The 15,484-nt window shown below is 48.9% G+C and overlaps 1 protein-coding gene across 10 annotated transcripts in view; it reads right to left on the bottom strand.

Moving 5' to 3' along the window:
* Positions 1-15,484, bottom strand: part of CACNA1C (calcium voltage-gated channel subunit alpha1 C) — a 452,768-nt gene that overhangs the window by 19,991 nt on the left and 417,293 nt on the right. For 8 of the 10 annotated variants that reach the window (XM_039708368.1, XM_039708366.1, XM_039708360.1 and 5 more), the window contains 7 exons: positions 14,137-14,169; positions 11,128-11,256; positions 7,196-7,261; positions 4,111-4,202; positions 3,184-3,349; positions 2,185-2,312; positions 479-575 (listed from right to left, as the gene is read on the bottom strand). In XM_039708368.1, the coding sequence (XP_039564302.1) occupies positions 479-575; positions 2,185-2,312; positions 3,184-3,349; positions 4,111-4,202; positions 7,196-7,261; positions 11,128-11,256; positions 14,137-14,169 (711 nt within the window). The remainder of the gene's footprint in view (positions 1-478; positions 576-2,184; positions 2,313-3,183; positions 3,350-4,110; positions 4,203-7,195; positions 7,262-11,127; positions 11,257-14,136; positions 14,170-15,484) is intronic. The other 2 variants (XM_039708364.1, XM_039708363.1) reach the window with 1 other exon arrangement.

A 15,484-nucleotide genomic window follows, 5' to 3' on the forward strand; every position in this document is an offset into this window, starting at 1 on the left:
TACACAATGAGAATGCCCTGTTATCTCTATCTCCTAATCTGTCTGGAGAAGGGTGTTTGACAGTACAAGCAGAGGTGTGTTCCTGGCACTTGAGAGCTCTATTTAGCACAGATGTGCTCTCCTAACCAGACAAAAGCCCTGAGTAGTGCACAACCCAGCTGCTGGTGACCCTCCAGCCCTGGACTGGGTGGCTGGAGCCCAGAGGAGCTGCTGAGAGGCACAGGGCAGCCTAGGGGTTGTTCAGACATGCTGTGGCTGGCTCTGCCTGGTGGGCAGCGAGCTGGGATGTGCCCACTGAGTGAGGCAGGGTCAGGACAGGCTGTTTAGTGCCAAACAACCGGCCTGGTGCAAGGCAGCCCTGCCCAAGCACGGAGGTTGGAATTAGATGGGCTTTAAGGTGCCCTTCAGGCCAAACCATTGTGTATTCTCTGGTTTCTTTGCTGTGAGCCCAGCCTCCCAGAGCAGCAGTGTGCCTTACTTTGCAAGCCACCCGGTGAGGGCAGAGCTTCCCGAAGCCCAGCGGGGGCTGGATCCGCCGCAGCAGCGTCACCACGTCCAAGTGTTTGATCCTTCCCCTGCAGAAGAGAGCACAGTGAGGGCTGCATCCTGACCAGGGCTGGCCTGCTGGCCCTAATGGTGTCACTCAGGTCTCTCCAGCCTCGTGCTGCTGCTCCCTGTAGCCCAGGCATAGCTTAAAGTATTTTTTCAGGCCTCTTGCATCTGGTGCCTTCTGCAGGGTTTGACTGGCACTCTACTAGTGCAGAAATCCCAGCTGCCAGTCATACTTGAGTCAATACTTGCAAGAATTAACCTCAGCCTTTTCAACGTTGCAGTTTCTTAGTGTATGAACAGATAATTTGGGGTTCTCTTCCCATCACTGACCTGCTCAAAATAAATATCTGCTTATTTACTTGTTAGGCTGAGGCCTATAGCAGGCAGAGAGGTGTAAAGGGTTTATTTCCTTGTGGCTTACCTCCCACATAAATAGCCCCAAGCCACTGCCTTTTAATACTTGTTTATGCTTTGGGCTAGAGTGAGCACAAAACAAAGTACTGAACTTCCTTCACAGCAGCAGTTGGGTTTCTCTTAAGTTTGGTAAATGGCATCTCAAAAGAAGAATTCTCTCATGGAGGGAGGAAAGTTAGCAGAGCCAGAGGAGGGGCATGGGGCATAGATGAGATGAGGAATAAAAGAGATTCCCATTTATAAACAGGGAGGAGCAGGATGCCATCTGAACTATCTATTACATGGCTTCAGCCACTGCAGTCTGGCCTTCAAGGAAGCACAAATAGTAGCATCTGTTTTGTTAACAAATGGTGTATTTATTACAAGTCTGTGCTTATTCCCCATCCATATTAAAAGTCCCCAGACCAGGAAGTCACCATGAAGGTGAAGAAGTGCTTAAATTCATGTATCACTCTCATAATGTGACACACCTCAGGTATGGCAGAACCTAAGCCCAGACTAATCTCAACACTGTCTCCTAAAGAGATCTGCTTTCAGTTTACACCCAAATCTCTGCCCATGGCTTTTGCTTTATAAAGGGGGCTTTGCAATTACAATTGTCAGCTGTACAGTAATGCCACAGGGATCTAAATGCACTTTAAGCCTAAGCATGTGTCAAACAGAGCATGTAATACTGAATGCCAGTTAAGCCCTCATGTGAGTTGTTGTAGTGTAACTTTATATCCCTGCAAGTCTGCTGTTGTGAATAACCCTGCAGACAATGTGATGCAGCCATGTGAATTTTCAGGTTGTTGTGGGCATATATAACAAAGGAAAACCCAGAGATTTGAGCAGAGCAGCTCTGCTGAGAGTACAAAGTCAAGCAGAAGAGTCACAGCTCAACATCACAAACAAATACAACAATAAACCGACCCCCCAATCTCTTTTTCTCAGTCTCCTGCTCCCCTAAGTCTATATCTCCCTGACAGAAAGTAAAGCAATGGCCTGACAGGGAACAGCACAGCCTGAATGCTGAGATTTCTGTGAGTATCTTTGCACTTTGGGCTTATGGATTCACCAGCAGTACCTGATGATGATATCTATTTTAGGAGTTTTGTACCAAAAAAAAAAAAAAGTTCCTGCAGGAGGAACATGGCACTTACTGCACTGAGTCTAGAGAACAGAAAATAATGTGCCTGTTCTCCCGAGGAGCTCTGATACCCAGGCTGGGTTACTTACTTAGCTTCAGGGTCATACTCTGCCCAGATCCTTTTAAACTCATCCAGGTGGTGTGGTCCTAAAATGGACCAGTCCCGTGTCAGGTAGTCGAAGTTATCCATTATAACAGCTACAAAAAGGTTGATGATCTGCAAACAAGGACAGAGATGATGTGATGGATGAGGCAAGGAACATTTCATTTTACCAGTTTCTCCATTTAACACCTGGATTTGGACTCACAAAACTAGGAAGCCATTTGGGTTAGCTTCTTTGTTCCCCATGCCAGCCCCCAGTTTAAATGGGAAGAGCCCAGAGGTGGAATATTCTCAGCTGGTTACATTTTTCTCTTCCTCACTAAATGGATGAGGCACAACTTTGCTAAATTCTTATTCGTGCTGTCATGGCTTTTTATTTACCTGTGTCTTTGCCTGGCAGAATGAGGTGGGATTTATCTTCAACAGGCAGTGGGGCTGAGATAAAAGTCCTTTCTTTCTGGCCCAAGACCAAAACTTAAAAAATGTTGCTGCTGTTCACTGGGAGAGTTTTGGGCACTGCTGCCAGCTGCAGAGCGTGTGCTGTCGCTCTGAGCAGTGCTGCACTGCCAACACAGAGCAGATGCAAGTGGGATATGTGTATTCTCACAGTCATTGCTGCTGGCAGGGAAGGAAAAACCCGCTCAGCAGCCAGAAGGAAGGTAGGAGGGAAGGTGGGAAGTGTGGCTGAGGCGTTGCTAGCCTCAGCACAGCCCACAACAGACTAATTTGGTTTTCTCTTTTAGGGGGAAGGGGGGAGAGCAAAGAGCTCCTTTGCTGTGCACAAAAGCCAGGGATTGGAAGCAGAGCATCCCCCAGAGCTGGAGGGAGGCAGGGAAGGGGTGTTGTCACTTAAAGGGTGCTGCTGGGAAAGACCCCAGGGGGAGATTTCTCCTCTTTGGGAGGAAAATTCTTTCCCTGTGCATTGCTGCTCTGGGGAAGCAGAGGCTGAGTCTGGCAGAGGGAAGCTCTGGGCTGGGGCACTCACCAGGAAGGCACAGAGCATGTAGAAGCTGATGAAATAGAAGACGGCGAAGCTGCTGCCGCACGAGTGATCGGCTTCCGTGGAGTTGGCCGGCTCCGACTCTGGGTCACACTTCTTGTCCGGGAGACATGCCAGCATGATTTCCTGCCAGGCCTCACCTGTGGCACACCTGGGCAAGGCAGAGGGAGACAGCAGTGAGCTTGGATGTGACCGGGACTGGCACATTAGCAACCTGTTCCTGATCCCTTGAACATTCATGAGAATTTTGCCACTGAGGTCAATTAAGAGCAAGTTAGGCCGATGGCTTTGACATTCCCTGGCATATTCTGCTCCTCTGTTTGGTTTGGTTGCCATCATTAGCTTATTATTTCTGACTGGCTTTGGTTGCTGTGGGTATGGGGCTCTCACATTCCAAGCAGAATCATGGAGATGTGTGTGACATGGCTGCGGATTGAATCTAAAGAAGCCCTTCAAAATTACGACAGTGCTGAATTTGTGCCAACTTCCCACCCCTTCAGCACCCCTCCCTGGCCCGAGCTGGAGTAGGAAGATGTGCTAAGCTGAGCTGGGCATGGCTGAGTTCATCATGTCCCTTTCCCTGCTAGAAGTCACACTGGCCAGATTTGAACCAAAGAAGGTTTTGATGCATATCAGCATTGGAGAGCACTGAAATCTGGCTACATTCCTTCTGTGTAGGAAGACTCCTGTCCCTCCCCAGCACTGAGAGCATTACCAGGGTGATCTGCTGGGCTGCAAGAGACTGAATGGACTGGTCCTTCCATTGGACATAATTCCCACCCTCCCCCACCAAAGGACAACATGTTACTACTCACCTCGGGAACATGATATGGTAGGAGGAGATAAGCTGTGCCCGAGAGCAGAGGAATCGTGCTCCCAGGCTGACACTATGCAGAGCTGTCATGTACCCACCTGAAAAGCAGCAGCACTGCCTGGGGGAAGGTCTGGAAGTTATTGTTGCGGTTGATTTCTGTGGTATCGTTCAGCGCAATCTTACCAAACACCTGGCAGGAAGCAGAGAGCTTTTCAGATTAGCCCTGCAAAATCCCCATGCCTCTTGTCACCTTTGGCTCTTGGCCTCACCCTGACTCTGATATTTAATGGAATCTGCTCTTCTATTAAAATAAATTTTTTCTGTGTGTCTTTCATATTTGTTGTTGCTTCCCTGGCTTCTGCTTTATAACCAGAAAAGCACTAATTTTGCAATAAGAAGCATGCCGTGTCAAAACAAGGTGCCCTTCCTTATTCATACACTGAACACATGACATGGGGTCTTGTTTTAACAGGCATTTAACTGGGAAGAGAGACCAGCTGAAAGAAATCAGTAACAGAGAAGAAAAGGCTCCTTCCTACATTGCTTATCTATCTTTGTCAGGACAAAATGATAGCAAAAGACCAGCAGCTGCAAAGCCTTGAGCTTCCATCTCTGTGGGGGGCCTTGGATCTTTCACAAAACAATGCAAATACATTGCCTTGGATCTGGAATTGTCCAAATGCCTGCCCTTCCATAGTCCTGCTTGTCACCAGCAGGTGTTTCAGGGGTCCTCCCAGATTGCAGCAGCATGAAGATGATGATCAGATCTGCCCAGACAAGGATGCCCTAGAGCTTCCTCCCATGCCACACCAACTAGTTCATCCAGCCATGGCTTGAAGCCTGCAACCATCAGCAAAACCTTTTTAGGGGCCTGTCTTTGGGTGTGAAGTCCCCAGTGCAGCAGAGTTCCAGGCTGCTTTAAAAAATCTTGGATAGCTGTGGTACTTTCAGGCAGTGGGACTGAGAGCTTAAACAAACCTTGTGTGGCAGAAAGGTCTCTACACAGCACAGTCAGGACTATTTATTCCCCACTGATAACAAGGTGGCAGAGATTTCAGGGGCTGAGAGCTGTAATCTCTCTGTAGCCAAAACAGAGCAGCTCTGAGAGAACACCCAGCTTCTTTTCAAGGAAATGTCACTGATAATTAGCACCCCCAGAGAAACAATGACACGGAGAGGAGCACAGGGACAATGGTGGGACTGCCTTGCCAGACAGAGGGAGGGTTGGCACATGGCAGTTTTCCTCAGGGGTTCCTCATGGATGCATGGACCTTCCCCTGCCTGGCCAGCCCCATGCCACAGGCAGCCCTGACTGCCCCGTTGCACTGAGCTGGAGCTGAGGCAGCCCATATTTATCATTTCAGGCAAATGTAGATAAGGGAGCTTCCCATGATCTTCCTTTCCACCCTACAGCTTCCCTCACTCAGGAGGCAGCAGCTGCTGTGGGTGTTTTGCATTAGGCACCTGGGAGGAGCTGTAAGTGGAGGTTCCTCCCTCACAGCCTCTCCAATCTGTGCCTCCTGGGCCATCCTAGAGCAGCTTCATCCATCAGCATCAACCTGGATTGTTTCCACTTGAGCACATCAGGTAGTGAGGCTTGAATGTTGTTACGCTCCAGGTTGTGGCAGTAGCTGACATAAAGTTGTAGGTCTCCTTTATATGGGAAATTCTGATATTTTTATCAGTTCTGGTACATCCAGTCTTTCATGGTAGCTGCTTAATGGAGTGAGGGATGATTTTCCTTCCTATGTGTCCCTCTGTGTGTCAGCATGCTCAAGAGAGATGCACACAAAATGTCTGAGATGTCATTTGGGCAAAAAGTGATAATCACAGGCCTGTGGGCTCTGGGCAAACAGGGAAAATAAAAAAAGTTGGTTTTCTTATTGGAAGACATGAGGGCATGAAGTGACCTAGTAATCTAGATCAATGTGAAAGGCAGATGTATGATCTTCAGGCTGCTGAGATGATTTAAGCAGAAGCTTGAATGGGAACCAAGGTTAAATAGGTAACCTAGACCTAGCTGAAAAAAAAGGAGTAGAATAACAGAATAAGCCTCTGGCCCTGGCAGTGTCCTGACCATTGTAGATCCCATCTGTGTGGCTGCTTGGAAGTCACTTATAATGCTTTGTAGAGCGATGTAATATCAGCTTAATACTCTGAAGTGATTTTCTGTATAGCACAGCTAATTCTGTAAGATCTTGGCCATCTTAAGTATTAAAGGCAAAACTGGCAAGTTTACAGTACGAGCTTAGTAGAGTAAATGACAGCTGTGATTACTGGGGCTGTTGAGATAACCTGTGATAATCCAAGAAAACATGTTATTATAATAACAGGAAACAAATTAAAACAAGGTCACAGAGGTCAGATGAATTTCATTACAAATTCTGTTGCCATTGTGAAACCAAGAAGCCTGTCATGTTTGAGGACCTCTGGAAGCAATTATGCCGTGCCTTTCCATACTGTGGCCTCTGATCCCAGCTGGCTGACTTGTCTGGGAACTTTGATTAACATGGAAGTGGAAAGTGAAGCTTAGCCTGAAAAGCAGCACAGCAGATGAGGCTGGGACTGTCACAGGCTGTGCCTATATCCCGTGCTGTCCTCAGTGGTGTCTGTGCAACATCAGTTCCTTGCACAGGTGAATGCTCAGGATGATTCCAAGTGCACTTTGCAAACTGAGTAAGATGTTGTGTTGATGTGAGTGTTGGTACATTGGGTCTGATCCCATATTTACCTTCATGGGTGTAGATCAAAAGCTGCTCTTTACAACTCAGTGGAAGTTATGCCAGTGTGAAAGAGATGCAAGAGAACATTTCGGTTTGCTCAGTGCAGCATGGCCATAAGCCCGCTTAAAAAACTGTTTTGGACCAACAAGCAAGGCAGTAAATCTTTGTGGATATTCCTTTGGAACTTTGAAAATGTGGAGGGCAGGCATGGTCCTTTTGCTGTTTGCATATTGTGTTCTGCCCTTATGGGGTCAATTTTTTTATTTGCTTGCTTTTTTTTTCTGCAAGTACCCAGTCAGATGAGGTTCTCCAGCCAAGGTTAGCTTTCATCTCACCTTACTGGGTGAAAACATTGCTGTAAGCCCCCACAACCACACACTGATCTAGCTACACTAGATCATGTTCCCATGCTCTAGCAGAAGACAGACACACACCCCCGAGCTCTTTAAGCATCATTTACCTGCATCCCAATCACAGCGTAGATGAAGAACAACATCACTATTAAAAGAGCCACGTAGGGGAGAGCCTGGAAACGAAAGAAAAAAAGAGAGCGCTGTGTCTGAGCCTGGTCGGTGCCGCTGGCTTTGGAACAGGGGTGAGGCTGGCCCCAGCGTGGCTCTGTAGTGCGGGCAGTGGCCACTAGATGCCTCTACAGACCCACGCTTGGTTGCCCGCCCAGCCTGTGCCATGGGGGATGGATGGATGGATGGAGCTCCGCTGCCTCCCGCCCTTGACCGAGCCAAGAAAGCGAGGTAAACCACTGTCTACACCTGCTTACCAGGAGGAGAAAGCTCTCACAGCCAGCAGTACGCTGGCGCTAATGGCAGTGTGATGTTTCCCTGCATCCAGGATGGTGGAATAAAAGGTGCTGGTGGAATCTTAATTCAAGGCTTCTGCTACCACCCTAAGTAGCTAAAGCAGCATCAGCACCTTCCTGCTCGGTGTCAGGTGTCCCTGATGGTGTCTGCCATGCTCGAGTGTCACTGATCAGCTGCTGAAGAGGAAATGCAGAGCCCAGATATGCAGAGCTGCCTCCCAAGGAAGGGGTCAGTGCAATCGGCCAAGTGCTGAGTGCTCCTGGTTTCCCCCACCACTGACAGGAATTAAGGGCTTGGGACTTCATGGGCTCAGGCTTTTGAGCAGGAATCTTTTGAAATATCTAGTGCTCAGACCAGAGGCTTTCAGACCTTGCTTCAGAGGAAATGGGTGGACACATTCACTCTGAAAATGTGAGCACAGTCCCTGATCTAGATTTTGAACACCCAATTTCACAGAATATAATGAGCCTACAACATTATCAGAGGGCTGCAGCACCTCTGCCATGGAGACAGGCTGAGAGAGTTGGGGTTGTTCAGCCTGGAGAAGAGAAGGCTCCAGAGAGACTCTAGGATACCTTCCAATGCCTAAAGGGAGCCTACACTAAAGACACAAAGGGATTTTTTTCAAGGGCATGCAGTGATAGGAGAAGGGGCAGGTTTAGATTAAATATCAGGAAGAAATTCTTTACTATATGGGTGGGTGAGACCTGAACAGGTTGCCCAGAGAAGCTGTGGCTGCCCCATCCCTGGGAGTGTTCAAGGCTAGGTTGCCTGGAGCTCTGAACAATCTGGTCTAGCGGAAGGTGTCCCTGCCCATGGCAGAGTGGTTGGAACTTGGTGATCTTTAAGGTCCCTTCCAACCCAAACCCTTCTGTAATCCTAAATTCAACACAACTGAATCCTGCAGGAAAAAACGAGGGAATATTTTCACTGGCCACCATGGAGATTTGACTAAGATCTGCATAAATCATCTCAAAGAGATCTAAATATTAAAATGGCAAAAAATAATCAAATCCTTTGGACAGTGTCTGTAATCATCACCTTGAGTCTCAGGACAGATTCCTCTGGCTTTTTAGGGGGCCAGACAAATCAGTATGTTTACCTCACAATGTCACTGAAGAGACCACCAGCTCAGAACTGGGCTCCAAACATTTTGTGATGATTTAGGGGGGACTTGATACACACAATACCCAAAAGCTCCTGGGACAGTGTCCAGACAGGACCTGAGGTGTATAACCTTAACAGCACTTCTGTTTTCTGACAATACTTCTGTTTTCCCATCCATATGTGGATGGGAAAGTGTCTTCTGTCCTGTCTGCCTGCCGTTCTGCCTTCACTTCCTTTTCATGTTCTGCTCAGTCCATTCCTCTCCACTAACGCACCTTCCTGCTCATCCCTGCCCCTTGCTCCCCACGGCTCCTTCAGCTTCCCGTATTCCACATTTCTGTCTCAGTCCTCCTCTGGCTCTGTCCTTCCTTGGCGTCACCACTTTGTCCTTGTCATTCCCACGGCCCTGACGTGCCCTCAGCACCCTCTCACTTCCTACTCCTCCCAGTCCCCAGGCTGACTCTGTAGCTGTCTGTGCAGACGGAAACCCTGTGGAGCATTTTCCCACCGCTCTGCCTGGAGCCCCAGCCCGGAGTCAGCGCTCCATGCCATGCCCAGGGCACGTGGCAGTGACCATGGGATCTGACTCCATGGGTTCCTTGCTTGTTGGGCTGCCCCGTGTGAGCAGAGAGGCTTCCTGGAAGCATGAGGGGACTCTGAAGAGGCTGTGCCAAAGTCTGCTGGGATCCCACATTCTGACAGCGGGAGTGGCTGGATCAAGAGCAGCACAGTGGCTATTCTCAGCTACCAAAGGAGCTTCCCGGTAGCTGCAACAGGAGGAGCTTGGAGCAGAGAATTCCATGTTATAAATGGCTAAAGGCTTTCAAGGGAAAAGGCACTTGCTTGCAGTGCTGCTGTTTTTTCCCCCTCCCCTGCTGAGGAGGATCCCTCCTTTCATCCTTTCTCCCACCACCCTACAGCCCTGCCTGAAGTGACTCTCCAGTTGAAGAGGTCTGGAAGTCCCTGGAGGGAAGTACCAGGTGCTCCCTTTCCCATCCATCTCCTCCTCTCCAGCCATGAGCCGTGACAAGTTCAGCTCAGGGCAAGCTGCTGCCAGAGAGGCTGGAGGGGCACAGGGGCAAGGGGAGGAGAGGCAGGGACTGGAAAGTGTGACTGTGTCCCCTGCATCAGGGCTGGCTGAGCTGTGCCAAGGGAATCTCATTCCTACGCATGCAAACAAAATGGTTCCCAGTGGCACTGCTCAAATAACAACCTGGAAGTTGGCCACTCTGCAAGCAATGGAAAAAGTCACGGTGGTATGGATGTGCCAGAAACCTGCTGTGCAGGGTTAGCTCCTCTGGCAGTCAGGGAGTGTGCAGAATGAGTCCTTTGGTGGTCTGGCTTCTGGGACCACTGAGAGCTGCACTGGAATTAGTCCGTGCTGATCTCTGGTGTGCACGTGTGCTACTTCTGCTGAGAAGAGACAGAAGTTGCAATGAGCTGCAGCACTGCAGGCTTTGGTCCCAGCTTGTGTTGTTGCTGGTGAGGTTTAAGTTTTAAGGTATGGGTCAGTTCCTTTCCCATTTGAGCCAATACCAAAGCCATTAACCACTTACAGCCTCAGTCTGAGGGCTATATAGGTGCTGTTTCAAGACTTGTGTGTTGCACAAGTTACTCTTTCATGCTTTTGTCCAGTGGTGTGTTCTGCATATTTGCTCATGTTTAGACCACCGTTTGTATTCCTGTGCTGTATTTCCCTGTTGATTCCTTTGGATAAGCCCCAGCTCACATCCAGGTTGTGCTGGTCCAGGAAATACAGGTCAAGTACTTTTAAAATGCAGGAATATGCCAGGCTTTATCTCTAACTATCATTTTACTATATGTGGATACATTTTTTCTAGCAAATAAATGGGTGGGTTTTTTCCTCCAAAGGTGATTATTCTTATCCAGTCTGATATTCTTCACTTCCTCCTATCTACTCTGGAACTTTACCTGCCACTGAAATGCAACCTGTCTCCAGAGAAAAAAGCAGCAGCAATTTAATACCTTGGCATTGTTACCAGCTCAAAAGAGTAGGGCTAAAAAGGTGAATTCTTCCTGGATGAAAGTATGGAGGCCACACACCTCTAATACTCACTGGAAATCCTCAAAACAAGGCTTAAAGGAACCTTAATTGAGACACAGGCCTTCCCCCCATAGCTGTGCATTTCACTTAGAGCTACACATATGAAATACAGCTCAAATAAGGAAAAAAAAAAAAAAAAAGAGATCGAAGGGTTACAGACAGGCAGTAATTGAGTTGAACTGAACTATTAAGGCTGTTCAGGAGGGTCTCAAGCAATTACTCATGCTTTAAAGATGAAACTCATACCCAGGCAGTCATTCCCTGCAAGTTCCATTTCCTTGACTCATTTGTGCCATCTCTCCCTGGCACCTTTGAGCTCAGGCTCTGGGGTGAAACCTCTCCCCGAGAGGCCACCGAGGGAAATCAAAAGGAGTTAGGTCTTAGAGATAAGTGAAGGAGTACCTGGAAGGACTTGATGAAGGTCCAAAGCAGTGTCCGGATGCCCTCCCCTCGGCTCAGGAGCTTCACGAGACGCATCACGCGGAAGAGTCGGAAGAAGGTGATTGAGATGCGAGAGTTTTCCTCTGCGTTCTGGAAGCCATTGGCACAGAGGCAGGAGTTACAACAGCACGAGAGCAACGAGGGCCCTGGGCCACAGAGGAGGCTACGCCGAGGGTTCACTGCACTGTTCCTTGTCCTGCTACTGCTCCCTGGGCTTCCACTCCCCGGCACCCCAGGGACAGGCCAAGGCTGCCCTGTCTCCCGTGGTGGTGAGGCTGCTCTGTGGGGCTCCTCAAAGCCAGCAGCCTCTCCCTTCAGTTGGCCTGGGCTTTCAGGGGTTAGGGATAGGATATGCTCATGCCCCTCCAATACATCTCCTCGCATCGGAAAGAGGCAATTCCCCTTTGACCTTGCACTGGAGGAGAAAGGCACTTTCCCTTTTGGCCTGTCTTGAGTGTTTCACCCCAGTGAGTGCCTCAGTTCTGGTGAATGTGGTGTCTGGTGACCTGCATGTGCTGCTTTCTCTTCTGGGAAACAGGTCCCAGATTTGCCCCTGGCTGCAAAACCCCACGGGGGCACCCCACGCTGTGTGCTGGTTTCACTGGCACCACTGCCAGCCTGGCTGTCCCTGTGCTGCTGTGGCCGTGCTCCTGCAGGCTGGCCCTGGTCACTCGCTCCCACTGCTGGGCCTTCCTCATTTCTCATGACCCCTTTGTATTTCCCACAGTCTGCGCACTGGCTTTTGTTTTTTTAAAAACATTTTATTTTGGCTTCGCTGCTACTGTTCGAGCGTGGAGTATTTTAAAATAGTCTTTCTTCTGGCCTGTTTTTTCTCACAGCATCTGCTTTGTCCCTAAGCATTTTCCCCTGGGGTTGTAACCAGCTCTGACGTTCCTCAGCCTTCACATGTGTGAAGGCAGCATCCATCTGAAGGCTGCTGCAGCAGCAGGCTCACCTGGCCTTGGCAGAGGACTTGCTGCCTAGCTCAAGGGCACAGCAAATGCCAAGTTTTCCAGTTTATTAAGCCCCTAAAATACTGTGCCAAGCCTGTGGAGCTGGTGCCTTCCGGTAGCAGCACTGTGGGAATGTGACCTCCTGTCACAGGGGGAGATAACACTGTCACCCTGCCACTTGACCTGCTGTGGAGCAAAGTGCATGGAAACCCTCCCTCTGTCCCCACCCAGGCTGCAAAGACTGCAGTTTGAGTCTAAACACCACCAAAAGAGCAACATTTAGGAGGAAGAAACAGTGCAGATCACCCCTGCTGTTAACTACTCACCACTGTGTAAACCAAGAGAGAACAGACCCTTTGGATTTCCTGTCACTGGGCAGTGAAAACAGCAGCTGCTTGCCTGTCTGCTTTTGATAAAAGCCGAGGCACAGGAGCACCTGGGTGGATGTTTCTGGGATGAAATGCCCAGATGTAGATGTATGCCTGGGTGTGCGCCTGTTGCTGAGCCAGGGTGAGCTGAGTGGTGCTCGGCTCTGTCCCTGTCCCTACACTGTAGGGGCTGTAGCTGTGTGCTGGGTGTGACCCCTGCTCGCACAGAGAGCTCAGCAGCATGTGGAACAGATCAGGATTGCACCCAGCTGCAGTCTGTCTGTCTGTCTGTGGTGTGTCTGTCACCAGGTAACTTCCTCCAGGCTGTACCAAAGGCTGACACTGGCTGCCCGTGGAGTAACTGGGTGAAAAAGATTGGGGAAACAGGCTGTGTCATGAAAAGCCTGAGTGCCTCCTGCACCTCACATCATCCTTGTTTGATTACTTGGACATCAGGCTGTGTGCCTCAGCAGATTGGAGGGAGTTGCTCTGAGGTGAAGGAGGGAATGTGGCCTCCAAGGAATCAAAAATCATGGCACTGAATACTCTCAGTGCTGCAGTCCCAGAGGGATAACTGTAAGGTCAAATACCTCTTCCAGTCCTGTAGAAGCACTAATACCATCTAAAACAGAGCTGAGGTCCAAATTTAGAGGCTGTATGGACAGCAATCATGCTGTGGTTGTGACTAAAAAACCAGTGCTTTCTTATTCTACCTGCTGTTCTTCTGGTTGGCTTGGCTCTTCAGGTGGCAGCAAGCTGGGACATGGGACTGGACAGAGGTTTTAGTATTCCTTTGTCCTTCCTTGCTGAGAGGAGGCAGCTAATGTAGGCAGAAATTTATCTCTGCCCTCCCAGTGTCCTGGAGCAGGCGAAGTCTAAGCAGCAGATAAAATAGAACAAATCCCTCCCTGACGCAAATCTGCAACTTACTGGCATCAAACCACTTAGCCAAAAACTCAGCGATGCCTCAGCAGATTACAGTCATCTCAAAACTAGGTGGCTGTAGATTAGCTGATGCTTGAGTAGCCCTGCTTACTTCCCCCTGGCTTTCATCCAGCTTTTTGAAGGCGTATCCTTGCCAGAGGAGGGAGGTTCTGCAGAGTGGCAGTCCAGAAACGGGAGCTCTGTGGGGGTGGTGTGGGAACTGCCTCGCACACCAAGGCAGCAGTGCTTTGTGCACCATTGCACCAGTTTCTCTTTTTTGTGCAAAATATGAACTCAAGGGTTATAATGAATCACCTCATTGAAGAGGAACTTCAGAGTCCCAGCCTTTTCTTTTCTGGAGCCTTGGACATGAAGTCACACTGCAGACTCATTCAGCATCACATTGATAGTGACACAGGGACATCGTTTGTGGCTAACAAGAAATCTTACCAGGTCCAGTTCTCTCTTGGTGGTTCATTAGAAGGCAGAACAACAGTTAACTTGACCATAGGAAAGCTCAGGATGCACAAGAGATACACATGTGCAGCATATTCACAGCTCATGTGAACACCAGACTCACACCAATACATGACATGGCAGCTTCATGCACAAATAACTAGGCTGGGCTTGGAGAGAGAACTTGTGATCACGGAGAAGAGAAAAAAGGAGTGTGTTAGAAAGAGTGTCACAGAAGCTGGGAGGGTGGTCTGTATTTTTGGTCTTACCATAGAGGAAGAGCATTGGGTATGTTCAGCTGGCTTTAAAGAAAGGCAGACAGAAATAAGCTGTAATAAGTCTCCAATCAAGAGCCCTAGTAAACTAGGTCTTGGCTAACACAGGAGCAACAAATGGCAGAAGAGGGCAAAAGGGAATTTGAAAGAAATGCACAAGAGGCTGGGCTTATTCCCTAGGCTGCCCAGGATCAAGGCTGGCTGTGGCAGAAGTGGGTCCAACTGCCTCTGAATTTGATGTCAGCTCTCTCCACTACCACCACATGTGAGCCACCCAGTGTCTCCTGAGTGCTGGACACCCTGGCAGTGGAGGCACTGTGCTGGTAAAATGTTTCTTGTATCAGCACTGTGAGTTCAATACAGGGGCTGATTTGGCTCTCCAGCTCAGATCCAGGCCATGTCTGCACAGGGACCAGCCAGCTTCCAGTGCATCCATCTGACTTGTAAACCCATAATATCCCAGAGCTAAAGCAACACTTTCTCTTTATATATATCCCCATTCCCTTACACACAGTTCTGAGTGAGGCAATGGGTTGGGAGAGTCTAACTGGCTCTTGGCAGCCCTGCAACACCCAGCACCAGCTGTGGAATGTGGGCTGGTGCAGCTAATGAGCTCACTCTACATTTACCCACCTCACAGCAAAGCCCTAGGCACTCAATGGATGTGTTCTTGGAGGCCAGGCTGAGCTGAGCCCAGCCCTGGTCACGCCTGGAAGAGTCAAATTGCTGCAGACACTCTGCCTGATATTCCTTGATTAACCTCTGGGGCCATTTCCAGTACTGAGAGCAATTCTAAAATATACCCAAGGCTGCAAGTATCCTTAGGTGTAAGAAGCAGAATTTTAAATTAAATGAAACTGTCTTTATTAGGAGTCCTTCAGTTCAATAGCAGCATAATCCTTCAGGTCTAACCTCTACCATATGCCAAACCTGTCTGCTACTTTAGCAAAGTGGGAACTGATGTATTTCTTCTTCTGCCAGTGTCAGAATTCCCCTCTAGTGCCATGGAGGACTCCTGCAGCATGCTCCTGCTCTCCAAGGATGCTGCAGTAATCAAACTGGCATTGTATTACCTAAAAAAACCCCTGTAGTTTGGATGCACAGCCTATTTTGGTGATATGGGCAAATGAGAGCAATTACAAACCCAAGATACACCAACTCACTTAATAATTTGGGTTAATTCATTGGTTTGGTAGTGTCAGCTTTCATTGTTTTCATCCTCCTCTTTCACATGTTTGCTCTTGTGTTTTCAGATCACATACAGGCAAAAGTTGGCTTGAATACCAAATGAAGAAGCAGTGCCCATAGAGACATTTCTTACAGGTCAGGCATGGATTTTGAT

This window comes from Passer montanus, unplaced genomic scaffold (genome assembly GCF_014805655.1).
Source record: "Passer montanus isolate IOZ18808 unplaced genomic scaffold, ASM1480565v1 scaffold20, whole genome shotgun sequence".
In the NCBI taxonomy this organism is placed as follows: Eukaryota; Metazoa; Chordata; class Aves; order Passeriformes; family Passeridae; genus Passer; species Passer montanus.